We start from the raw sequence: 27,645 nt of genomic DNA on the forward strand, positions 1-27,645 counted from the left end.
GGAGGAAGGGAGACAAACACAGAAAACAAAGAAACAGACAGGAGTCCATACAATGCAAATCAAATGTTTGGCAAGCTCGAAGCTCCTAACATAAATTCCGTAAAAATTCAAAAAAATATCCACTGGACTTGGTTTTCAAGATTTGAAATCTTCAAATCTTGAAAACCAAGTCCAGTGGATATTTTTTTGAATTTTTACGGAATGACTTTGACCTGGATGACTGAGAACCTTCATCAGCTCCTAACATAAATAAACAAATGATGATCTTACAATTTGATTAGGATTTGGTAAGTTACACTCAAAATCTGTTTCCTTGTTTTAAAACAACTTTCATCAGACAGAATGAGCTAAGATTTGGATTTTGTTTAATATCCCAAAAGCTTTGTTATCTCCTTCAACTGAAAGTCTTTTTAATCACCAACTGTAAATATTTTCTATCAAATCATAAAACTTAAACTACTTAAAGAAAATAAATACTGGAAACCTTTCTGTTTGTTTTTTTTTTTTTAGAATAATTAACAGCATAGTAATGAAAGAAATGTATAACTGTAAATATTTATACTTGATGAAATGAACACAGGTAAATGCTTTATTATTATTTTTAAACAGATTGGTATTTTAACCTTTAACCATCACTCATTTAGAACTGAACATGCTGAGCTGAACCTGTTGATTGACAGCTCCCTGCAGACAGATATGCAAATTGGTTATTGAGCACTATAGCCTCATATTTTTTTTTAACTCTTTAGAGGTTGAAGCCTGGGAGGGACTACACAATAAGTTGTGCATCTATCTGGTTTGCTATGCATTTCGAAAATGTTTTAATTTAAAACATTTTTTTTTCTTTTAGGACGTTAAAGCAGCACTAAGTAACATTTTATCAAAATAAATCCTTTCTAAATCCTGATGGTGGTAGTAAAAGTCTTCATAAGTTGATTGAAAGCTCTGTCATCTCGAGTGTGGTCACAAAACCAGACTCTGAAGTTTCTGTGCCAGCGATCTGGTGGCAGACCAACGGCTCTGTTCTTTCAGCAAGACAATCAGCTTTAGGGCAGCACAACATAAAGAAGTCAGCTTCAGTTGCCACAAGTCTCGCGCTGCGCCTTACTTTGGAGGTGTGTGACATAGCAGAGCCAACAATAAAAAAGCAAAAATAACAAAGGGAGAGAAAACAAGAATTCTATCGGGAAAGGGCTAGCAGTAGAAGTAAGTTAGGTAAGACATTTGCTCTATGGTGAGAAATAAGAAAAAAACAAGGATGAAAAAGGATGCAGACCTGTTTTCGGACCTGTATTTCTGTTAGTGGTACAATTGTAACTTTTAAGTGATTGATTTTTTTCAGCGAGTCACTATAAAGCATTTATCTTCTTCTGCTTCTTTCATCTGTGTCAAGGTGGAGCTGGAGCTTAACTCCAGGATTCTATGGGTAAAAGGATGAGGTATCATATGGCTGCAAGTAGTGTTGCACCGATACCAGTATCGGGCAGGGAACCGATCCAGCACTAAAATGGTGGTATCGGTATCGGCGAGTACCAACAAATAGGGCACTGATTCCATTTTGAGAGCCAAAAGTTTACAACTATTTAACTATCGTCACCCATTCCAGGTAGACAATATAAAGTTTTACTGGATTCACTTTGTTTTAGTCTTTTTCCTGCTTCACAAAGGTAGGCAGCAGCTCGGCAAAGCCATGATGGCAATTATTTTACATCCAGTTACACGACAGTTCGAGGTTTTATTCAGTAGCCCAACAAAGCCTGTACAGCCAGGCTAACAATTCCCCATAAAAGACCCCCCTTTCAGACGCCTGGACTGGTATGGGGCTTTGCAGGCTAACAAAAGAAGCCAGACGACCCCCATTCCAAAGGGGTGGACCCCTTCGTAAGATTCATTTGCATGTTTTCAAAACAAAAACAAGGCTTTGTTGGGCTACTGTATAAAACCTCGGACTCAACGCTATCCCTGACATTTTGAATTGAAAAAGCTTCTTGGATGGGAAGCAAAACGTCTTCAAACTTGGAAACAAATTCCAGTGGAATGTTTTTAATTTTCCTTTTTTGGAATTTGGACAAAGACATGGCTGCGCAAACATGGCTACCACAGTCTGTCAATTTTATATAAAGAACTCCATTTCACTCACATCTCGCCATGCTTCTGTGTTTTGGTCTGAGAGGAGGAAGAAGAATTATTGTTTGCGGATTGAGCGATTTGCCTACGACCCCCTAACGACGGCGAACTCAATCTCAAACATGTTTGATTTTCTCCCAACTTCACGATTCCTGATCGAGAGGTAGTTGTGAGAGGCTGATTGCTGATCGCTTACCCCCTGTACACTACAGGACGCACGATTATGCTACGTTCGGACCGCAAGAGCAGCAAAACGCGTGTGCTGCTTCATTTTTTATGCTTGTACAAGTTTAGTTCTGAAGCATCTTTCCTGCGCTAGCTGCACGGTGGGAAGTGGGTCTGATGCACGTTGGACAGAGCTAGCCTATCCTTTTTTCCCTGTAACAATTGCAGCTATATTTGCTGTGATCAGTGGGTAAAACGTAGTTTTAATACGCTTTTCAGTGAGAAAACTTCATCTGTGCTGTCAGTTCATCCAGATTAGCATCCTGCCTTCAAATATTATTTCGCTGTCGGAGCTGCTCAGACCCCAACATACCGGCGGTGCGCGTCTGGCCCGGTCGTCTCTTTGCGGTTAGCCGTGGCGGAGGAAGGAGTTTTTCATGTATGTAATCCAAACTGCAGGCACCAGGATAATGAAAGTGAACATGTTTTGCCAGCAGATTTCGGCCTTTTAAGTTAACTTTGGTGTTAATAAACAGTTTCAGAGGACTGATCATAGTGATCTGCATCATCAGCGATCTGTCTGTCTCCCTGCAGCTCCCAGATCAGCTTCTCTGATTGGTTGATGTGGCGCGTGGAAGCGCTGCTCCTGTTGCTCAAAACGTGCTGCGGGATGTTTTGCTGCGCCTTGATGCGCGTCAACCGTTGACTTTGCATGTGAAGTAGCTGCTCTTGCTGCCTTTGCTGCTTTAGGTGTGAATGTAGCACTAGACTGGAAGTCGGCCCGATTAATAAATTCTTGCATGACTGGAGAAATGCCCTGAAAAGTTTAAAAAATCATAGATTGTATGCCTGGCTTTAGGCAGACTAGGAGAGGGGCCTTTTACCAAACGTTTGTCTGAGGCCCCAAAATCCTTGAATCCGCCCCTGAGGTACAGCTGTAGAAAAAAAGGTTTTTTGGGCAGATTCTGTGAGAAAATAGCTGACAATTGAGTATTGAGTTAAACTAGAAACAAGTTGACCAATAGGATGTTTTATTTTGAAACGTGGTGTTTGTGTGGGCGGGGGAGCGTGTGCAGATGTTCAGAAACAGCTGGGAAGCCGCTGCCTCATCAGTTTGGATCTGCTGCTCCTGTTCCACCGTCAAAGAATCTGTCTGTTCGTGAAAATCGGTTTAAATCGGACCGAGCATTTCTGACAGCTGGCTGAGGTGAGGGGGAAACATCTGCAGCAGCTGGATGGCTGTGCGGCGCACGGCTGTCCTGCAGGGAATGAAGCGCTGCAGCCCGCAGAGCAACAACAGAACATGCTGAGAACATAACAGAAGGAGGAGGAAAGAACATTTATAATAATAATAAAATAAGAAGCTTCCAGGCGGGAATGAATGAGATGGGAAACTTTGAGGAGTTGCGCTCCCTCCCTCCACCACCGAGCTTCTCCAAAGCTTCTGCAAAGAGACGGTTTGTCAGGCTGGGAAGGAAGAGCAGTGATGTTTCTCAGTGAGTATGACCCACTTGGATTCATATGCAGCTGTTACACTGCAAAAGCAATCCAGAAATAAATACATATTGACTTAAATTAAGTGAATTTATCCTTAATTTGGGTTGGTAAATAAGATGATCTGCCAATGGATTAAGATTGTTTACCCTTAAAACAAGATAATTAGATAAAATGCTCTTGAAATAACACACAGCAATTATTGTTTTTACATTTTTTAAGTGTAAATTGTCTTGTTCCACTGGCAAAGTGCCTCATTTACCTCCTCAATTTAAGAAAAAATGCACTTTTTTAAAGAAAAAAATCACTTATTCAGATTTAGGTGTTTACAGTTTGCAGCTGGACAGAGTTAGGAAAGATAAAACATATTCTCTGGTTCCTGGGCGCTTTTTTAAGAGTTAACACTTATTTTACCGCCAGTTAAATCAAATCACAGTATGGAATAAAAATGCTTCTTTCTACATTTTATCTACTTTACTCTAACAATCAATGAAGACTATAAAAACAGCTGTATATACTAATCCCACGAAGAAACTCTTAGAAACATTAGATCAATTTCTGAAAACAAAAACAGCAGTCATACAAGTCATACAAGATAGGTATAGTGCACACATGCTTTTCTTTGTTCAAACACTTTTTAATTTAGTTTTATCTTTAAGCTTTTGATAGAAGTCTATTCCAATTTTTATCTTGATATTTTCTGTCCACTTTGCCCTCTTAAAGGTCTTCAGACCTTTCATCTTAGACTTCCGTCCGCGTCTTCGGCTTTATGCCAAACCACTGTGGGTTTTAGGGTAAAACCGCGCTGGGAACGGTTTCTAACCTCATCCTAAGCAGAAACCTCAAATCCATCTGAAAATAGTAACCCCACAGCATAATGCTGCCACCACTTCTTTACACTTTGGGCAATTAGTTTATTTCAGTGATATCTTGTGTTAGTGGAGTTTGTTTTGAGATTTAACACAAACAAACAGGAGTGTTTCCATCCATGTACGTCATAAAATAGTGTGCTGGAACATCCCCTTAGGACAAAATGTTTAGGTCTAAGGTAGGTAAACGTCAACAGTTTAAGGGAGAGGCAGATCAAAGCTGTGCTAAGAGGCTTACCTCAAACAACATGTGTGACATTCAAGGAATGAAGTCCAATAAAAATATTTAGTTATTATATTTATATAAACACCCTACAACACCCTTTTGTGCTCTCTTCATCCTCTGACATCTGCCTGGCTGTGTTTCCTGTATGGGGCCGCTTTTTACAGTTGCTTTTTGTATCTCTGCTTCTGTCTCCTAGAACCCCAGTCGGCCTCTGCAGATGGCCGCTCACACTGAGCCTGCTTCTGCTGGAGGTTTCTTCCTGTTAAAAGGGAGTTTTCCTCTCCACTGTCACTACAAGCATGCTTAGTGTGAGGGATTGCCTTCGAGTCAATGAGTCGATGCAATCAACTGGTTTTCCTTAGATAGAAAACTTTTATCAATTTGACTGGATGAGCTAGTGAACTGTAAAGTGCCTTGAGATGACATGTGTTGTGAATTGGCACTATAGAAATAAAACTGAACATGAACTTGAATAAATCCAGCAGTGGCAACCAAGAAGCTCATCTTCTTAGCTTTCTGTAGCAATATTTGGCATCTCATGGCCACCAAAGTCGTAGGAAAAGTAAATACCACTATGTTGTCTGACAGTTATTGCATGCGGAAAAGCAGTTTCTGTTCTAGCATCACACATATAAAAACATAAAAATGTTTAGTTTGCTGAACTCAACTGGGGCTTTCACATGAACCATGTAATTTGGTCTCTCTAGAGCGATATTATGAATTTTGGCATTTTTTAACTAAAAGCCATAGGTTTTAAAATATATGGGTCTAAACCTGTTGCTTTAAACCAGTTGATTAAATGATGATGTCTGGTGAAATTGTGAGGAACGCTGCACTACACCTTCAGCCCAGCAGGTGGCAGTAACAAGACCACACAGCTAGTTTTACATCTGTGCTCGTTTAAAAAAGCTATTTGTTTCACCCGATAAACAATTTTCAATAACTGCCTGTGTATTTAGCATAAAATAATGGATGAATAAGGGAAATTAGTTTGTTCCCTCTAAGCATCATTGTAGAGGAATGTTGATTGTCTTTTTATTTTCTTTTTTTTATACACACTGCAAATCTTGTTTTAGTAGGTGGCTTCTCCTGTCACATGAAAATAGGCGAAAAGATTTTCTACAATACCCTTAACACATACTGTAGGAAAATAAACAAAGAAATGGTTTACCAGACCATGTCTGCCATGGTCATCATCACAGTCCCCTGCAGGTCTAAAATCTGCAGGGTCTGTGGGCTTAGCTGAAGAGAAGAGAGGGCGACCGAAGAGGCAAGACACTGGATGATCTAGGCTCAATGTGCAGAGATCAGGGATTCTTTTGCAGGTTCTCCAACCTCCCAGTGGGATTATTGGATGGATAATAACAATTGTGACACGTTGTCTCTTTATAATGAATGTACCTAGGTTAAAGATTAAATTGCAAAGACATCAGAGCGAAATAATGCTCCTGCAATGATAGCAAAGTCTATGCTGTATTGTTTTTTTTTTCTTTACACATCTGCATTAGAGGTGCCAATAAATGTCACCCCACAGCATTTGTTTTGGGATCATTGCAGGCAGAGCGTGGTTGTTAAAATATTAAAGAAGTTTTGTTTCTGTTTATCAACTTAGATCAATAAAAAGTTTAACTATCTAGCTCCTCTTCTCCTCTTAATAAAGTTTTTTAAATATTAAAGCTCTGACTCACATGCCATCTCTCTTGAATGCCTCTAAGCAGAGGCTTTTACTGGCAGCACCAGTCAGAATAAGAAGCTGTGAAATCCCAGTCTGGGGACTGAGGTAGCTGCAGCGAACCTTTGAACTATAAGAAGATTAGAGTCTTGGTCAGCGTTGAACAACACTTCATTGTTTCAGTAGTGCCCAGGGGAAGCTGAGGACAGTCATGCTAAAGGAGACCAGAGTTATATAGAGAAACGTATGTCAACAAGATTTTTAGAAACTTTCCTTTAAAATCTTTAACTCATTGGCTTTGTTTTTTTTGTAATTGTCTTACTTCTGCTTGCCTCCTTATTCTTCCTCTAGATCAGGATTATTCTCTGGCAGTTCCTCCACCTGCAGACGGGCCGAGGGTTCGGCCATCAGGCAGTCAAGCAAGAGTCACATCCTCCGCCAAACCAGCCGCCTCTCCGGTGTCTTCCAACGCAGCCCTGTACCAAACTCTGGCTCCATGGCACTTACCGCGGGTCTCCGGCCATCACGGCCTGTCCAGCTCAGGAAGGGAAGCAGTAGGTCACATTGATTTTATTTTCCATCTGAATGTTTTGAGATTCTGATGCCATTTTTCTCAGAAAGAAACAGTGCCTTGCAAAGGTAGCCATGCAGTTGGTTTTAGGAGTCCCAATCTCTTACTCTACAGTAGCAGCAATTCAAAATTTCCCCACTTTCCTTGGCTGGCCCTTGGCTGGTCCTTAGCTGGCCCTTGGCTGGTCCTTAGCTGGCCCTTGGCTGGTCCTTAGCTGGCCCTTGGCTGGTCCTTGGCTGGCCCTTGGCTGGTCCTTGGCTGGTCCTTGGCTGGTCCTTGGCTGGCCCTTGGCTGGCCCTTGGCTGGTCCTTGGCTGGTCCTTGTTTAGTCCTTGGCTAGTCCCCTGAATTTCCTTTTGAATTTCTTTCTGTCATGATTTGTGGACATTAAGATCTAAAGAGAAGCCTTATTGTCTGGCCATACCCTGTAATTCAGAGATAGGATGGAGTCAGAGTAAAACAATATGCACGCCCATGTGAAGGACATCGGCCGGAAGATTGAGGGGATTTTGCTGCCATTCGGCTGGCTTTCGACTGGGAAGGGCCATTTTTAATGGTTGCTACTGTATATAGTCTCTAAAAGAGAAAACAAAGCAACCGTGACCAAAACTGATCCAAGCAGCGATATATGCTGGTGACACCATCATGGCTTTACCTAACAGGGGGCAGTGAAGGTGGTGATAGGTAGATGGATGGAAGTACTGTAAACATAAGCCAATCATCAAAGAAAGCTTAGGGAAGGGATGGCAAAATCCAGTTCTACATAGTTTAAGTCCTGTTCCATCAAAGTTGAGGTAATCGCTGAACTACCTCAGTAGTAGATCAGGACATTCTGAGGAGGCCACCAGATGAACCATTCTATGACTAAGGTGTGATGAAACAGGCAGACATCTAGGGTTATGTAGGACACAGCATTCATAGCATATTGGTGTGTTAGAAAACCTATGTCAATATATATGTTCAAGACATTCCTCAACCTAACTGACTAAGCTTGAGCAGCAGGCTTTTAGCTAGAAATATTTCATAGGGTGTTTACCTTGGTGTATAACTTTAGGCTTTGTGTGGCATTTTTGAAATTTAGACTCTCTGAAACTCTATGTTCTTTATTTTGAGGTGGAATGCAGCTAATGTTTTGTCTTTGTTACATCACTACTTTTGTCCTCATTGTGGGAAGTATGTTTGCTTGACTAGAGGTGGAAGCTTCATAAGGAAGACGTGAAATAATTCATAGGTTAATTCAAACAATTAGAAAGTTTAACTTCAACTTACTGCTAAAGGTGAAACTTGATTGCTTCATATATAGCAAGTTGAACCACAACAAACTGTCCACAAATACAACATTTTCTGCAAACCAACAGAGGAGAAAGTTTAGCCAGGGCTGCTTTTATTTCTGTGTATCTACTCCAGGGTTGGGCATACCCAGTTCCTCAGGGCCATTATCCTGCAACTTTTAATGTACCTTTGGTTCAACACACCAGAATCAAGTAATTAGATGATTGAGAGGACTCTGGAGGAACTGACTGCATACTGAGGAGGTAACTCAGCCATTTGGTTCATGTGTGTTGGACCAAGGGTGAATCTAAAAGTTGCAGGATAGCAACCCTCGGGAACTGGAATTGCTAACCCCTGATCTATTCTGTTAAGAATATAGCTGTCACTGAAACTAATTCTGAAACCTGATTGTCACATGTATCTTAATAATTCTTATGTATCTTAATACATTTAGTAAATTTAAACTGATGTGTTACACAAGCAGGTGTGTTGGGCCGAAGGGCAGTTATACCAGTTTTAAATGTACAAAAGGCTAAATAAGCGCACTGTTATCCACAAACATCCATGCATCTTCTACTGCTTAGTCCTTGTCAGGGTTGCAGTGTGGCGGATGCTTATCTCCTGGCAGTCTATGGGCGAGAGGCGGGGTACATCATGGACAGGTTGCCAGTCTGTCGCAGGACAACATCTACAAACATCCATTTATCAATGTTTTGGGGGAAAAAAGAGTCCAATTACCTCGAAGAACCATGAAAAGAACTGCAGCATCTGTTTGACATTTGCTATGGATGTAGTACTGATCTCTCCCTCCCCAGTTGCAATTTATGTTAGCTGTTGATTTCCCCCATCACTAACGGACAGTACTGTCCCAAATAAAAAAAACAATCCTGCAAAATAATGCTATAATCAGGCATTGGGTGGGGTTTTCTTAAGCTTTACAAAGATTCAAGCTTATCTGCTGGGAGAATTAGGGCGTACCGAAGCCGTACATCCCAAAAACAGGGTGTGCAATTTCTAATATTTTTAGTAAAGGGTGTACACATATACATATTGCTAGGTAAAAGTCTGTTGATCAATAAAAGCAAAGTTTAATACCGTAGTAGAAACTGATACAAAGGGATAAAATACAACTATTTTCTAATTAGAAACAGCCCGAGGGGTGTGAATATTTTAGGAAACCCTTAAAAAAACAACATCTCAGCTTCAGCTTTTTTCCCCTTTAAAAAAAAAACATCCATTTAAACTATGGCGATTTGACAGTCTACATCTGTCAGAGCACCTCTTACATCATCTGCTCTTTCAACACACTTGTTTTGTTGCATATCCAGGAACAAGCAAATGTGGCCTTAGCTCATGTAAACAGTGATCTTACATCAACCTAAACAGTCTTTCATCCATGCTTTTAACCACCTGTCAGACCCGCTGATAAATCTCCTTTCCACATGTGGTCACGTCCGCAGTGATCTGTGCAGAGGTTCTGCCAGAGGACGACCCGTCCGAGCTGTCCAATCAGATAACCGCCCCGGGAATCCTGAAGATCTTTGGAAATGAAATCTGTGAAGGGGCTCACTATAAGAGTGTGCTGGCCACCATGCACTCCAGCGCCAAGGAGCTCGTTAAGGAGGCCCTCGATCGGTGAGAACATGCGGGGTGAGCTGGGTGGGTGTGCCTGCCATGTGTGGGTGTGTGGTCTCTGCTCACGGTGAGTTAGGTTTCCTCACATGATCCTTCAGCTGAAGCACATCCACATTTAGAAAAATAAATCTGAATGAACATAAAAGCGAGAAAAACAGTACAGACAATCATGTGATCTCCTCTGTTCTGTTCTCAATATGGGTAAGCATTACTTACTGCCACTTAAAGCCACTTATCTTTAGCATAAAGATATTAATTTTGATTCTTCAAACACAGTCTATTAATTCTTCTTTTATAAAAGAGAGAAGTTTATTTATACATGATTTCCTTTTTGTTTACTTTTTATCTCTCATTTAGTGATAGCGAACAAATGATCAGTTAGGTTGAGGTGTTGAGTTAACTTCAGTCTGCTATCTATTCTGAATCAGGTTTTGATGTTTCGTGGATCCTTAGTGTGGAGGAGCGCTAAATAGGGTCCAAGTTTAAGCAATCTAGCTGTTCATTTAAGGGGAACTTTACCCAATTTCTGCAAAGTAGGGATACCACTTGCAGCAAATCAGACTCTAAACATTATGCTACTAAACCCCATGCTTGCCAGGTTTCAATCACCTGAAACACACTGTCAGCGATAAATGAGAGGGAATGTTTTTGCCATGTTAGAGCTCAAGAGTTAGCAAAGCCAAAGCTGGTTATAAAGCTTAAAGTGGTAGGGAAATCATATTTAAATGCCAAATCATTCTGACTTAAAAATGTATATAAAAATTAAAAAAAAAATTCTATTTAAAAAAAAAATCCTGTCTTAAAATCTGTGGGGTTTATTGTTATCTTATGCAGGCCAGTTAGTTATACGTCAGCCTGTACACCTAAATTCGGCCAATCATAAATCAAAGTTCATCTGTCAATAAAATGATTGATTCATATGTCGCAGCTAATTTATGCAACGGTTGAAATAAGAAATAAGAATAATTTCCTTTCCCATTGTGTTAGAAAATAGAAAATGTATGAAAGAAGAGACTCATCCACGACCTCCGACACAAAACTCTCCTCCTCTTGCATGTTTCCTCTGTCCATAGCGTTCCTTGATAGTGTCGTTTCTAAGTCAACAATTTAATGCTACTTGGTCCCAATGTAATTTCCCATTGGGAACCTACTAGCACTAAGTTGCTAACTGGTTAGCAAGATGGGAACCTTCCGCCACAACAATCCTGCCCTCTTGATAAACAACCAATCACATACAAACTACCTTTTAGAGTAAAACTTTTTTATAAGAGGAGATAAAGATTCAAATGATTGTCCAAAATGATAGGAAGTGTGTTGAGAGGCTTTTAAACCTAAGAAAACAAATACCAACTGTAAAGCATGGTGGTGGCAGCTCAATCATGCTCCCTCTCTTAATTCTTTAACTTCACTTCAAACAGTTTAGAGTTCTAAATGGACACAGTTTGGAGTTCCAACAAAACAAAGATCCCAACCAAAAATCCAAGCAGTTTTTTGAATGAACACATCAAGCTAAAGCTTCTGGGCTAGCTCAGGGGAAAACCATATTTATATGTATATATTGTATTAGAACATCTATTCCATTCTGCCTTATGCAGATTAGAGAAAAGTAAGAAATGATTTCAAACTTTTGCATCTAACTGTTGTTCTATTTTATATTTTAATTGAGGTCGTTCTACATGTAATTTCCTCCAATCTGGAAAAACAACATAATAAAGGCATTTTTAAAGGGCCAAAAATGAAATAACCTATTTCTGTGCAAAATGTATAAACATGACAAAATTCAAAAAGTTGTTTACATTTAAGAAAAGCAATCAAGTAAGAATGAAAAAGCAACGCATAGAACATTCCTGCATATTGTGTAGCTCTAATGTTGATGAAAATGTCATCAGGTTCAAATATATGTAAAAAAAAAAATCTCAGACCAAAGCAATTCTGCTGTTTAAAATAGTTAAAGAACAGTGTAGACACTGTGTGTGGAGTGGATTTGAGTCAGTAATTCTGTAAGGTTTACTCCAAACCACAGACTTGTGTGAAACACAGTCAGTGATGTTCCAAACTCTGAGGCAGCCTCTGTCTGTCAGTCTTAGGTTTCATTCAGAACCAGAACAGGATGATTAATGGCAGCAGGATTAAAGCTTTTAAAGGGTAATAAATGAACAATCCTTTTGCAAAGTCAAAGGTTGAAGCAGCTACATCATTTCAAGCTGGCAAGTTAGAACATTTTCAAATGAAATAAAATGATTTACAAATTTTAGGCTCTGGCCTTTATTTTGAAAATATGCAGACAGAAAAGTGGTGAGAGGAGATACATGGAGCCAGGAGATGGGTCATGCTTTCTATCATCACAACACAGCAGCACCTCATACATTTAAAACTAGAAGAAAATTATTCAGTTTTTTTAATGTAAATTGCATATTTGTAATAGTCTTATTTTGATAGTAAATACTCACTCTATTGGTAGGTCATCTTATTTACTTGCTCCAATTAGGGGCAAGTTTTCGCCTATTCTTAGAACAGATTTTGCAGTGTGAGGTCTGTAAATCATTGCACAGAGAAGTAGACAGTGATGCTGCTGATGATGACACAGCTTTCTGATGTGCCATCATTATGGATTTTAACTCTCTATGCCACCCATGTAAGGTCCAGTTATTGTGTTGTACCAGTAGGAGCATGATATTCTAATTATCTATCTGTGCTTGTAAAAGGCTGTGAAACACAACATTATTTTTCTTAATAAATAAAAAGTCTAGAAACTGCCTTTTTTATTTATTAGAGGGTTCTCCCAGGTCTGACCATAGAAATTGGTTTTATGATCTAAAACGGAGGTCTTCAAAAAGGGGTCCGCAACCCCTAGGGGTCCACGGAGGTCCTGCATGGGGGTCGCAAAAGTTTTGGTTGATTAGACTTTATTTTTATATTTCCCCCTGCAGTTTTTTCCACTAATTAAAGTGTCTTTAAATCCACATTAACATGAATTCAACTCACTGTAGTAAACAGATAAATGGAGGCAGAAGATGTCTTTCAGTTATCAATGCATAATTAGGGGGTGCCCACTCCATTTTGCCATCAATTTGGGGGTCCTTGGCCTGGAAAACATTGATGACCCCTGATCAAAAATATGGTGACAATGAAGCAGAAACAGCTCAAAATTGCTTTTGCATGTGTTTTTGTTATTTCTCATTACCTCTTCTATCTCCAAGCTCTTTGAGGAGTGTGATGATTTTACAAACTTTTGTACTTCTTTAACTCAGGTATGGTCTGAAGAAAGAGGAGTCTGAGTCCTTTGTGCTCTGTGACACCATCGGCTCCATTGACAACCATCAGTGGAGGACAGAAGGGTTCAGAGTGGTGGGCGACCACGAGAAACCTCTTCTCCTGCAGTCACTATGGAAACCCAGAGAGGGTTTGGCGCGACGTTTCGAAATTCAGAAGAAGAGCTTGATAGAAAAGAAGACGTCCCAAGAGAAGGACACAATCACTGCTGGTAATTATAGCTTTAAGGGTTATTACTTCATTATTTCACTGCATCTTAATTCAGTGTTTCTACCAGTCAAGTTGGCTCTGAATACACGTTTTTATAAATAAAGCTAAAGTCAGTTCTCACAGTAAAATATGTGGCTTCTCCTGAGAAAATCAGCCAAACCTCAGACTATTTTTCTTTCTTTTCAATTTCTGTGACATGACAGGATTTTATTCTTTCTGACAGTAAATCTTTAAATGTTACAGCCTAATGCATTTTCCAGACAGACAGCTTTTTAACTGCCCCTTTTTCGGTGACACACCCTCTCTATAATTCTTTATTGTTAGTGTAAAACACTAATAAAACCTTTATGTTGCAAAACACTGAATCCACAGATAAGCATGAAGCATGATAAGAACTTTCCACAGATGGCACCGTAAAGGTGCTGGGTGGGTTCTTTTTTATTTTTTGGTAATATTTAACTAAGATCTTTACTAATGCAGCTGTGGTTTACACAGCCGTGGTCACGTTAAAGTGTGCGTCCTGTTATGTGTTTTGCTTTTATGAATGGCGTAGCATTTGATAACGTTCCATCAGTGTCAGCCTGTGGCTCCCTGCTGCAGAGTTGAATGTTTTTTGTCTGTTTTTTTTTGTTTGTTTTTTTTCCATTAGCGCTGTCTCTGTTTCCACTGAGGTCTGCTTCCTGAGTGGGGCTTCTTCTTGTTGACTCTGGCAGGAAAAGCCCTCGTGTGGCGCGCTCACACGCCGCACCTTGCTTCAGGAAAACACAGGCGTTGCTCTGTCATCACATTCCTTCACCTCTTTGCCTGATGGGTTTTTAATGCAACTCATTTTGCTCATTGTTTTAACACTTTTGCCGGCAGTCTAATCTGTCTACTTATGCCCCCGTTTAGGTATCAATGCCCAGGCCCGAAAGCTGCAGAAGAGCAGATCCAGAGTGACCTCCACCCTTTTAAAGAGGACTATGGGTCAGAGTCAGAAGCTCTGGAGGAGCAAAAGTGAGATGGATCTGCTGGATGGTGAGGCTGAAGGTGATGCACGTAGCAAGGAACTTTGCGAGAGTTACTCTTCAGCTCAAAGCCACGAGTCTCTCAAAACAAGCCCCCAACAGATCAGCATTCACAGTGTGGCGGCTCCCTCCGAGGGGGGCGGTGGGTCGGGGTCCAACACAGAGACCCTCTGTCTGTCCAGGCCGAAGGGCGAGCGGGAAGGAGAAGAGTCGGAGAGGGAGGAGACGGAGAGCAGCGACGATAACACCACACAGTACTCCATTCACCCTCCTCATGACTGCCCATACCTGCTGCTGCTGCGGGGCTGCAGCCTCACACAGGTACGAGTCCAATCCTAGCTCAGCGATGAAGGAGGGGAAAGGTTAGCCTGACTGGTACTGATAAGTCCAGCAGCGGGTGGTTTGTCTGGTAAGAAGCGAGGGAATAAAAACACCAGAAATTAAAAGTAAATTCTAGAGCATGTAAAAAAATAGCAAAAGAAAAAAAAGGCCAAGCAGGTCGTTCTATGCCTAAGGTTAATGGTAAAATCAGATGGACTGACACTCACTCTGGTTCAGTCTGTATTGGTTAGTACCCAGATCACTGAAAGGGTAAACATCATGCCAAATGGCGGCATTGCTGCACCAGTTTGTTGTTTTCTAGAATATTCTCCTTTTGAAGTCATTTCCTGATCTGCCCTCTCTTCCTCATTGCATAACTCGTTGTACGTCTACATTTGGAACAGTGGTCAGTTCACACAACTATTCACATTTAGATTTGGTTTCAGAAAATGTCACCTAGTTTGGTTCAATAGAGTTTTTTTTTTTTTTCAAAAACATTTTTTTTCACCCTCATCCACCTGGTATTTGCTCCAAGCCAGCGTAGTAAATCAATTTTCCCCAGGTGGATAAAACATATAAACCTTAACTCCAGTTTTATTCTTACCTTTAGCTGTTGTAATTCAGTGCAATTCCACATCTGTAAAGGAACCAGGAGCATGGGTGGTTCTAGACAGGGGCCAACAGGGGCCTGTGCCCCTGTAGAAATGACCCTGATCCTTATTATGGCCCCTGTGCCAAAGACAAAATATAGAATTCATTTACGATAAATAAATGATCGCATTCACTGGAACAGAAACCGTAGTTGATAGGTCCATTGGTCTAATATTTTTTAATCTTTACAGTTATAATTTATTGATGATTTAACAGTTACGTTGTTGCACTTTTAGCTTCAGTCATATTTAGATAACATCACTGTGTTTTTTTTTTTTTCCCTATGTGAGTCTGAGGATTCCAGAGCTGCAAACTGCTCTTTGGTTTTCTCAAAATATCAAACAATTAAAAATGTTTTGTTTTATTCTTCTGTACAGTGCCCTCATGAATATACTCTTAAGACAATTTCAGTTTCAAAAAACTTGTCGACCATCACTTTGTCTGTAAGCCTTATCATTTAAACAGGACATGGAGGTGGGAGATGGTGCCATACCAGGGATCTTCCTGTGTGATATCAATACAACATAACATTAAAAAGTTATTTTCCAAAGTACTTAGTAATTAGATATAACTTCCACTTAAATGTCTTTTATATTTTTATTTCATAAATTATTCTACATAAATGTCAAGTAGTTACTCGGACTGAAAACCCTTTAGATGTTTGGTTTTAGGCAAATTTCCAGCAGGAAGAGCCCTACTGGTGCAACTCCTCCAGATTTTATTTTTCGGATATAACTTTCTGTGCAAAGATGGGTTTGGTTTAAAGTTAATAAGCTGCATTAACCATTGAGCACATTTCCTTTTAAGAATGGATCGGTTATAAGGGCTGCTCAGTGGAGCAGTGGGTAGCACTGCTACCTTGCAGCAAGAAGGTTCCAGGTTCCCAGCCTGGGGTCTTTCTGCATGGAGTTCGCATATTCTCCCTGAGCATGCTTGGGTTCTCTCTGGGTACTCTGGCTTCCTCTCCAAAAACATAACTGTTAGGTTAATAGGCTTCTCTAAAATTGTCCTTAGGTATGGTCCCTTTCAGACTGGCTGCAGTCTTTAGTGTTCAGGACCAACATGTCCAGATGTCTATGAGATGGAGACACCATAGCAGATATTATTAGGGTCATAACACTTTAATAGAAACTAACTTTTTTTCATGTAAGCTTTGTTAAGTTGTAGAGAGAGGAAGAACCAATGTTTAGAAACTCAGTAGTTCAAAATAATAAAGCCACTGGCAGTGGACTGTGGGGGCACAGGGGGCCATTAGCCCCCTACTTTACGGCCGTGTCCAGGCCAACATTAAGTCTCACCAAACATTCAGTTGGGACCCCCCTCCCTTCCTTTCTCTGCTGTAAGACCAGAAGCAAAGATTAATTTCACACCCCCTGCCAATTGACGTTTCCCTAATTTTCTACATTTATCTCAAGGTCAAAGCTGGGAGAAGAGGAGGCGAATATGTTTCTCTGATATGTGCTGTGAGAACTACTAAGGTGTTTGATGAATACGTTTTTTCTCCTTGCTTTGTAATAGGGATGGATGTAGTGGAAAAATGCATTAATACAGACTCTGACAGGCACTTTTCCATGAAGGAACAAGAGAAAGAAGGTTTCTAGGCCAAACCTCTAAAAGTGCTCCTTTTTCTGATTAAAAGTGCACACCTACTTTACTGTGTGACTAAATTTAGTATTTGCAAAGCCCTGCCAATTATTAAATGGCAAGGGACATAAGAGCTTTTTCAGCTGTGTGTTTCATTTTTCACTCACTTTCAGTGTTGTTCTACATCGCGCTCCCCTTATATATTGAAAAGAATCTTTGGCAAATTCACAAAAAATCTTTGTCCCCTTTTTCTGCCTTACAGAGCTATAAAATGCTCTGCCACCTTTGGTGTGCCTGTATCTTCTTTTCTGTACCACAGTTTCCACCACCTGTTCTGCTTTCTTTTCATTCAGGAAAAAGCGCCTGTTCATTTGACTTTAACTCCAGTTTTAATTTACAAATCCGGACATCTGGTCACCCTAGGTGACGTCACAAAGGTAGTGGAGGATATTACAACTTTGTTAATTAATTAAACCATATCACTGAAAGATTAACATTTGTGGCAAGAAGACATGGAAAGTCTGTTTACCATATACTCTCATGCAAGTTGAGTTTAATATTTCTCAGTATTTCATAGCAGAAATGCATATAATATGATTTCAACTGTATTTTTTCTCCAGTATAAAAGATTTTGGGGACTGTTAATTTGCTCTCAAGTCATTTAACACAATTTGACATCTGGATATTAGACTGAGGCTGCAACTGAAACTCACAATTATGAGCCAATAGACCACAGTCCAGTCCCCAGCTTACAGGGCAAATAATCCCTTTTCATCAGAATAATTTGTTCACAAAATGATCAGAACTGAGGGCAAGTCGGGTTTCCACTTCTGGTAACATGATAGAGATTAGGCTCGTCTCAAATATCGGCAGAGATGGCAAAAGTACTCACTTTCCGTACTTGAGTAAAAGTACAGATACTTGTGTTAAAAAATACTCTGGTAAAAGTGGAAGTACTGATTAAACTNAAAGTAGAAACCACTTTTTTCATGCCGTTGCCTACATTTTAAATGGATGTCTGCCAATAGGACTAGATCTCCGTTGTGTTCATTTTCAATCATCTTCAAAATCTTTAGCCTCTGTTTGTGTCGCTTCACTTGGAGCCTAAATGTATATACGAACCTGGGAAATAGCAACTTAAAACAATTAGTGACATGGTATGATTGTACTTGATAACATTTAAATAGCTTGTCTTAGCTGTGTAGATTATGTTATTGATGCTATGGAACAAAAACGGACTTATTGGAATCTGCCTTTTTTGTACACTTTATTTTAAACGCTGTATCTTTTTAGTACCGAATTTTAAACACCTAATTTTCTTAAACATTGAATTCTTTACAAATAATTATTATCTGGTGAAGATTTCCCTGCAAAAAAATTGACTGCAAATGTGTTGGCCTTCTGATGAACTCAAGCCTAAGCAATCCATACTTATAGCCAATTAAATTAGCTCATTTCATCACATGACACAGCAGTTGGGCTGAATGAAGCTGAATGAGGAGTTTTTCTTGTTAAAAAGATATGATTACAAAACGTCAGGTAGCTACTAATAACTGGGTGAAATAACTGAGCCGATCACAGCTAGTGTGGCACCCCTATCTGCCAAGGCTCTTGGTTTAATCCGGAAGAAGCAGCAGGCGTCAAACTATATTTTTCTGACCAAATGAGTTAATTTCATTGGCCAGAAGCTGCTTGACTTTATCTAATGTAGATTGCTTTGGCTTCAGTTCACCAAAAGGTCAACACATTTGCAGTCCAATTTGTTACAGTCCAATTCTTTTGCAGGGGAATTTTCACCAGATCAAAATTCAGGGTTTAAAATTTAGTCCTAAAAAAGTCTGTGTTTAAAATTCGGTGAACAAAACAAGGCAGATTCCAATGTTTTTCTTCCATATTGATACTGCCACTGCGGAAAAAATGACTCACAAACAGAACAGTTAAAGTTTCTTATAATAACCCATTTATCAAAGTCATTTGAAAACAGAAATTAAGACAAGACAACTTGTTGGCAGCAGCAAAGTCATTTTAATCTGATCTATTATACAAATGTTGATTACAGAAAAAACAGCTGTTTAGCTGCATTAACTGTAGCGGTTTCTGATGATTTTTTACCAAATATACGGTTAATGGCATACTGTTGATGTGGCAGCATAGTGGTTAGGGCATTGCACACTCCTATAGACTTCCACCCTAGGTCCCTGAGCAAAAACCATTAGCCCCACACTGCTGCGCACAATGGCAGCCCACTGCTCACCAAAAAGATGGGTGGAATGCAGAGATTTAATTTCGTTGCTAAAAAAGCTTAAAGTTAAGCAAATGACATAAGACTTTGTCGTGGTTTTATGTAGTTGTCGGACCCACATTCAGAACGATCTCAGGAAGCAGAGTAATTTTAAGAGATTTAATTACAAATAAGAATGAAGTGACAGTTGTCAGGAAACAGGAGCGGCAGAAACTCTGGAAAGATAATATGGTGGAGACAGGATCATGTTCATACAGAGATGCCAGTGAAGGAGTCATCAGCAGCCAGCCAGTTAAATCACCATATTTAGGCCAAGCATTGGTAGATTGTTGCAGTTGGAGGAAGGCCTGTTCTGGAGTGGGAGAAATAACCAAAAAAAAATCCTAAAAGGAACAAGGGGAGAAAATGAATAAAGAATAGGATCTCTGGAAACACAGATGCAAGCAAGGAGTCTGGTGGGCTTGATGTCACCATTTGGGTTAACACTGCAGAGGCTTAATGAAGAACAGGTGTATGTAATCAACAGGCGACCCCTGCAGGATGGTACTTAGAACTATAAAATACATAGGAAAGTTTCCCAGTATTGACTCCAACATTATTATCGTCTTGTATCTTCATGTATATTGATCTGTCAGCGTTTTTGCTTGTTTTTTTTTTTCAGAATTTTTTTGTTCGATTACAAGGCTGACCGAGCAAACTGGAGATCAAACTCAGGCAATCCTTGTCAGTGCTTTCAATTTGAATCTGCCACAACAACAGAATATTTTCGGAGTAAGATTTACATCCATTTATAACTCAAAAAACACAAAAAACGGATCCTTGTTGAGAAAAATGGGGAAGAGTTCAGCTAAAGTCAGCAAAAAAAATGAGTCAGAACATAAATCAGGAAACAGAAAGAGACATTTTGACACTGCTTCCTACCATGTTACCAGTGCTCTCTTCTAATACTGGGTAAGTACAACAAAACAACATGATAAAACAGAGGTAACCAATATGTGACAAACAGCATCTAAAAACCCTCTCTCTTTACTGTTCGCAGTTTTAAGTTAGCAAATATAACCTCAAAGGACAGGTTTTGCAAGTGGTAAACAATAATCTGTAATTATTATCCATGATGCTGACTTTGTTTAGTTAAGGAGATATTCTACTTTAAGAGCAGAAGTTCTGAATTCATAAGGTTAAAGTTTGCAGCTTTCCAACTCTTATAAAACAAACATCTTTATTGCCTGGATTTGGTTTATGGCTATTAAATACATGTGGATAAATAAGATTTAAATTTTTTTTTTTTTTTAGACAAAGTACTTCACAATCCAAAAAGAGTGTTTTATTTTTCTATCAGTAATATTGACATTTCAACCTTAAAATATTAACACTAATATCGTTATTAACAATATTTATAAAGTTTTGGGGCCAGATGCAAACGTCTTCATATCTGCAAGCAGATCTTAAGAGAAGGGGCAAACTGATTTGTGTTTGCACTTCAGCAATCAGCATGTGAAAAACCTTTTTTATTCCACATGCCTTTATGAAGATGCAGATCATTTTCTAATGAACAAACTTTTCATCATCTGTGTGTCTGTGAATAGGTGACTGAATTTAATACAAAGAGCTTTGGTCAAGTCCCTTAACTAAAAAACAAACGCTATATAAGTGCAGGCCATTTACCATTTATAGGTATGTATGTATGTATGTGCCCGGATGGGCCCACCAGTTAAACTAGTTGCAGTTGCCATTTGTATCTCTGCTTCTGTCTCCTTGAATCGCGGTCAGCGTCGGCAGATGGCTGCTCAAACTGAGCCTGGTGATGCTGGAGGTTTCTTCCTGTTAAAAGGGAGTTTTCCTCTCCACTGTTGCTGCATGCATGCTCAGTGTGAGGGATTGCTTAAGAGCAATTAAAAATCAGCGCCACTAGTTCATCCAGGAGGGGCATTTCTTGCAAGTCATTGACTGGATGCAATCAACTGGTTTTCCTAATTAATCTGAGTGTCTTGTCTCTGCGAAGTGCGTAGAGATGACATGTGTTGTGAATTGGTGCTATATATGTATGTATTAACGTATGTATGTATTTAAAGTGGACTTTAGTAGTGAATCTACATTATGTATCGCTTGTGTCAACAGTAATGTAGTGGTTTTCCTAAGTTAAAATACAAATGCTGAGGATGTTTTATGAATAATTACAGCCTTAAACACACGTAGAAAACTCCCCATTCCAATACAATCCCTTAATTTAAAGCATGCACATGTCTAAATGGCCAACCACGCTGTGGCCATTTATGTTCCAGTGTTAATAGAGAGTTATAACTTTAGGCACAAAAACAAGGACATTTAAAAACTTTAAGCCAAGCTGTGGCAGCCTGACATTTAACACGAATGTTCCACTTTCTAAAGAAGAAACTGGAACATTTTCATGTTTTGATAGCAGAAATTAAAATTAATTAGACACGTTTTATGGTAAAGGGGTATTTGTTGAGTTAAAAAGCAATTGCAGGACAGCACTGAACTTCTCACTTATTCCCATTCCCAAAACCTTTAATATCAAATAACACAAGGGAAACGAAAGGAGTTTTAAAAATAATGATTTTATTCTGGGGCTGCTCAGCACTGCTGCCTTGCAGCAAGAAGGTTCTGGGACGATTCCCGGCCGGGGGTCTTTCTGCATGGAGTTTGCATGTTCTTCCTGAGCATGCGTGGGTTCTCTCTAGGTACTCCACAGTCCAAACACATGACTGTTAGGTTAACTGGCTTCTTTAAATTCTCCTTAGGTGTGAGTGTGAATGGTTGTTTGTCCTGTTTGTCTCTGTGTTGCCCTGCGATGGACTGAGACCTGTCCAGGGTGTACCCTGCCTCTCGCCTGTAGACAGTTGGAGATAGGAACCAGCACCCCTCGCAACCCAACTTGGGATAAGGATGACCAAAAATGGAGTGATGAATTTTATTCTGCATATTGGTCAAGGTCATGGTCAAGCTTGGAAAGTTCAGTTTAGGCAGACTTAGACAAACTTCACCTCCAGTTGCCTAAAATGAACTTTTCAAGCTTAGCTATGCAGATCAATCTGTCCCACTGTAAAAAAAAAAAAAAAAGAAAAAAAAAGTGCTTGTGATTATGAAAAAGGTTTTGATAAATGGCATAGAGTCTTTTACATTTCTGATTTTAAAAAAACGTGGCTCCTCTTTTTGGCAGAATTGTTTTAGTTTGTTTGCATCAAAGATTTTAAGCTTTGATTAGGTTACCTTAAAATCTACTTTTTGGGAGATTTATGAAATAACTTACAGGTGTGCTTTGGACCATTGTCAGCTACATAATCCAATCAAAGTCACAAATGATGGAATTTCATCATTAATACAAGCCTGGAAACAGTGAAGCAGCCCAAGAAAATAGCATATAGTTCAGTGCTGAGATGAGGCCTGCAGAGTTTAAGTTATTCCATGGTTTTTCTGAGACCTCCTGATTGAGTCGGTGATGTGCTTTTGGAGTAAACTTGGAAGGCCTTTCACTCCACTTTATAGGATTCTCGCTGCAGTTCACTGGAACTGCAGAGAGACATTATCTCTGCACCAGAGAAGGGCTTTTTTAAATTGTTCTAAAATGATAGATGTCATGGACTTGATTTATTTTCTAATTTGGGATACATGATAGGATAATGTTTAACATTTCTCAAAAGGGCTTTTCTTTTTACCTACAGACAAATATTCTTTTAATACTTTCACAAACAAACATGCATCAATTACATATGTTCGGGAATTTTATTCTGTTCAGTTGACACAAACCTGCTTTTAGTTTGTTTTATTGTCCCCAGCTGGCCAAATATGTCTGGTTTAAGTCCAAGTGGTTACCAGTGTATGATTCACTTATCAAGCAAAACAAGAACACCACATACAAAAGTTGTTCTTGATGTTATGTGAAAATATTCAGACTCCAGGTGTATTTTTTTTGTTGTTTGGTTACTAAAAAATACTCTCTCCCTTTAGGACTTTGTCGTCTACCTCCTAGCGACCCCACACATTGTTATTGGCCAGCAGAGGGATTGTGAAGCTAACTCAGATGTTGACATCCTCCTCTTTGCTGATGACATTCTTCCAAACCACTGCCTCCTCCACCGCCACAGCATTGGCAGCCCCATCACACTCTCTGCTTGCAGAGACGCTGTTGTCACGAGGAACGGCGAAGCTGTGGATGATAAAGTGCAGCTGAGCAACGGTGATGTTATTGGGCTGGGAAAGCATTATCTTTTCCTCTTCAGGGATCCCGTAGCTTTAATGCACAAGGTAAGACAATCTTTGATAATGCATACAGGCAGTATTCTGAATTTTACTGCAGAAGTAAAATTGACACAAGTTATCTCATATGATGTTTGTTTTTTGGTCCCAGCAGGAAGGAAGCAGTAATTCTCCTGAACCCACCTTCTCTCCCTCCCCATTGATACTCTGTCTCAGTCCTCCTACATCATTGTCCAACCACAGCGCAGCAACAACCCATTGCATCAACTGCACCCCAAACTTTATGGACGTCCATGGCTGGTCCTGCAAGCCGCCTCCAAGGAAAGGCCCTCCATTTCTAACATCCCCCAGAGGCCACATCCTGACTTTGAGCTATAAGGTTGAGGATGAAGATCACATCGTCAGGCAGATCTTTGCTATGGAAGTCAGCGCCAATGACACTGAAGGACCCCCTCTAACTGTCTCCTTTCTGCTGAGCCTGTGTCTTCAGTATGCATCAGCATATCTTCACACTTCAGATCTCCGCAGGCTGCTGCTGCTCAGTGCGAGTGAAGTCCAGAGTGCAATGTGGGTGAGTTGGGGTAAAAAACGCTAAACCAGTTCAAGCTCTAACCTTTAGAAAACAGCAATTGTAGCTTGTTCTTCAGTCTTATCCTGTCACAGTAAAATCTTTGGCTGACTCGGGAGTCCCTATGTGCAGGGAATTTTACACATTGTTGATATGATGCATCTCAAGATGAACCTCCTGAAGCAGTCACTGCTGATTTATAGCATTAAGATGAGTAAATGTTACCCTGATCCTGGTTCTACAGTCATTTTATGAAAGTTTCCAGTTAGGGGTGCAAGTCATAAAATAATGAATTCATTTAAAGTTGATTGATTTTATCGATTGTCTGGAGATTAGAAAAAAAACGTGTTTTTCTCTTGTATCGAGGATCTTTAAGTAACATGAGAGGCAACATATTTTTTTGACAGTATGCTAAATTTCAACAAAATTAATAAATCATTATATTATAACAATTTATAGTGCAAAACGGACATCTAGGTTACTGAATTAAAAAAAAGATGAATCGAATATGTTAAAAAAATCTTGATTTCCAATTTTCCGAGATAAAACTATCATTAAAGGACAGGATATGTCGCTCCGATATGCTGTCAGACTATATACCAGTCTTTTTTCAATAAAGTGGAGGTGTCATGAAATGGGACAGATGGACTCAGTATTCAAGGTGAGACAGTTAATAAAAATATTCAAAACATTTATTAAAATAAACATGAACAGCAGTGCGGAGCTGTTGATCTGCAGACCATAGTGACTGCAGGAGGGGGGGTGAAACACAGGCTGGAGGGAGAAACACAGGTAAACTGATCACAATCATCTAACGGAAGATGATTATCCATGAGTCACTTACCTGGACCTGGACTGTTAATTCCATCCTCTCCGAGGAAGGCAGGATCCAGCCGGTGGACTGCCCAACAAGCTGCGGCGCAAAGCCGCCCATCTGTGCCCCGGCGCAGCAACCCTAGTGAGCAGGCAGGCTAGTGAGCAGACAGATCCAGGGTTCCAGGAATCTCAGACAGAAATGCACCGATGCAGACTGACAGAATCCAGCAGGAGCCCAAAGACAGTTCAGGAAAACCGATCAGACGGGAACAGACAGACCCAGTGGTAAAGAGGGAACTCACGAAATCAGAATCACTAGGAACTGAAATACTCTCACCACTGGCTGAAGGCACTGGCTTGTGAATAATCTCCTCGCTGGAACGGGGAAATGAACCTTTAACTAAACTGAACAAATAGGAAACAAACATGAAACAAAACAATGATCTGGCCCAGATAGCTGGGCTGAGCTGAATATATAGCAGATGGATGAGGTGAATAAGATGAATGATAATTAGAGAGTGAAGCGGGATCGGCAGGTGAATGAAGTGAGTAATTAAGGTCAGCTACCAGGGCAGATCATGACAGGAGGTTAATCATGATATAACTCTTTTTAGCGTAATCCAGCATTGAGTGTTGGAGGAGACTTTGCTAGCAGTGCCTTTGAACAGGTTGTTACCATGGCGCTATTTAGGTGATAACTTAAAAAGTTGATCAATTGTTTATATTTACAAACAGAACCACATAAAGTGAATGTTGTATCCTTGATACCATTAAAGAATGTAAATAATCCCAGACTGGATTAATTATCCTTTCTGCTTTGCAAAAAAAAAATCAGCTGCAAAAAAATTTGTCTGCGAAGAATTAAACTGCACATGTGTTGACCTGATTGCATCGACTCATTGACATGAGGGCAATCCATCACTCTAAGGATGCTCGTTGCGACAGTGGAGAGGAAAAACTCCCTTTTAACCCCTTGAAGGCTGAAGTGATATACATGTACATAAAAAAGACATTTTGTGCATGTTTTTCCCCTTCAATGAGATGCCAAATTAAAATGGTTAATATTACTAAATAAATACAAATGAAGGTAAAGTGTATTTTGTAACAGTAGTTATAACTACTGTACATAATAACATACATTGTGACTATTAGTAACAACAGGTGTCAAAGGGTTAACAGGAAGAAACCTCCAGCAGAACCAGGCTCAGTGTGAGCGACTATCTGCAGAGGCCATCTGGGGTTCCAGGAGACAGAAGCAGAGAGGTGATGCAGGGATGAATACCATAGGTTTCTCCTACCTGAGTTGTAAATCTCTGCAGCTCTTCTCATTAATGCTATTCTTGTTCAGCCTCTCAGTTTTTGAGACAGATGTGACAGTTTTCCATTTTGAGACCCAATAACTTTGGAAAACACTGTTTTCAGATTAGTTTTATCGGTTATCAGTTCCTTTTTTCCTTTGGGCAAAAAATCTGTGTTCAAACCTGCCTTGATTTGAAAACACTTTCTTCCTTTTCTGCAGGAGTGCACAACAAAGCTAGCTGCTGTTTATCCAGAAGTGTGAGTTTCATTTTTCACCTTCAGTACCTCTTTTTTTTATTATTTAAAAATCGGACTTGAGTTGTTTTTTTTCTCTCTAACAGTAAAGATTCAGGTCCCAAGGACGAAGAATGCAGCCCCCATGAGGTTATTTCAGGGTTACGCCCCCTTGTTGTGTGGATGGCCAACAGTCTTGAGCTGCTGCAGTTTATTCAGCATGAACTGCCTCTTATTCTGGAGTGGAGGATGCGTAAAGAGAAGACACAAAAGGTGGAAGATGGCTGTGAAGATGCTGAAACCAAGGAAGCTGAGAACTTATGTTGGTTTTGCTGAAAATTCAGTGATAATGGAACGACCATTTTGAAATTTACCTATGTGTTAATTTGTTGAACACATAGGTAAACCATGAACACATAGGTAAAACTTTGCTTTTGCTTTTACAGCCATGCTGGAGCTTCGCCTGTCCTGCGTTCATTCAGCCAGCGAGGAGACGACGGCTGTCCTGGAGGAAGTCATCCTGCTGGCCTTCCAGCAGTGCGTCTACTACATCACTAAGGCAAGAGCTGGTAGCACAATCGTTTGTTAAGACAACAAGCCTGTAAAATTTGCTTTTTGTATCGAAGAGTGAGGCATATTTTGGGGACTTTTATTGTCAAAGAAGTTGACTGAAAGCTCCATCCTGTCTTATCACTCATAATCAAAATGTGTCTCAAGACATTAGTTTCATCAGACATGGGTAGAGAATAAAGTGCTTGATTTGTCCCTTTTACAACTTTATTGCAGACTGAGTGACTACACTGGGAGCATTGTGAAGTATTAGAGGGAAAGCGTACCAAAGGGCTTTGTCACTGTTTGTGCTGGTTTATAAAGTGCTGGATGACAATTTATGCCATTCATACTGTAAGCATGCTCTATAACAGAAATCTTCCTCAGTGCAAAGAAATTCAGTACTAAAATAAACAGTACTGACGGAAATATTTTTGGTGTTATTGTACAGGAAAAACATGAAAACTCAAATTGATTGATACCCAGTAGGAGACCTTTGAGCTTGAAATGATGATGTAACAACCTCACTGTATTACAGGATTCTCAGACATGTAGAAACAATTTTTTTTAAATTGACACTTTGGAACAGGGTCTTAATAACTTTGGCTGAAAATTATAAAGAAACCATTAGTTGTTGTTGTTT

At 39.8% G+C, this 27,645-nt stretch overlaps 1 protein-coding gene across 2 annotated transcripts in view; it reads left to right on the top strand.

The window, feature by feature from the left end:
- The first annotated feature begins 3,394 nt into the window (after positions 1–3,394).
- Positions 3,395–27,645, top strand: part of LOC107102633 (ras-associating and dilute domain-containing protein-like) — a 43,435-nt gene continuing 19,184 nt past the window's right edge. Inside the window, exons 1-10 of one of the 2 annotated variants that reach the window (XM_015402013.1) lie at positions 3,395–3,788; positions 6,905–7,107; positions 9,856–10,030; positions 13,282–13,514; positions 14,405–14,841; positions 23,288–23,584; positions 23,688–24,107; positions 26,440–26,477; positions 26,561–26,775; positions 26,900–27,012. In XM_015402013.1, the coding sequence (XP_015257499.1) occupies positions 3,670–3,788; positions 6,905–7,107; positions 9,856–10,030; positions 13,282–13,514; positions 14,405–14,841; positions 23,288–23,584; positions 23,688–24,107; positions 26,440–26,477; positions 26,561–26,775; positions 26,900–27,012 (2,250 nt within the window). In that variant the 5' untranslated portion in view covers positions 3,395–3,669. The remainder of the gene's footprint in view (positions 3,789–6,904; positions 7,108–9,855; positions 10,031–13,281; positions 13,515–14,404; positions 14,842–23,287; positions 23,585–23,687; positions 24,108–26,439; positions 26,478–26,560; positions 26,776–26,899; positions 27,013–27,645) is intronic. The other variant, XM_015402014.1, reaches the window with a different exon arrangement.

This window comes from Cyprinodon variegatus, unplaced genomic scaffold, assembly GCF_000732505.1.
Source record: "Cyprinodon variegatus isolate N-32 unplaced genomic scaffold, C_variegatus-1.0 Scaffold1285, whole genome shotgun sequence".
In the NCBI taxonomy this organism is placed as follows: Eukaryota; Metazoa; Chordata; class Actinopteri; order Cyprinodontiformes; family Cyprinodontidae; genus Cyprinodon; species Cyprinodon variegatus.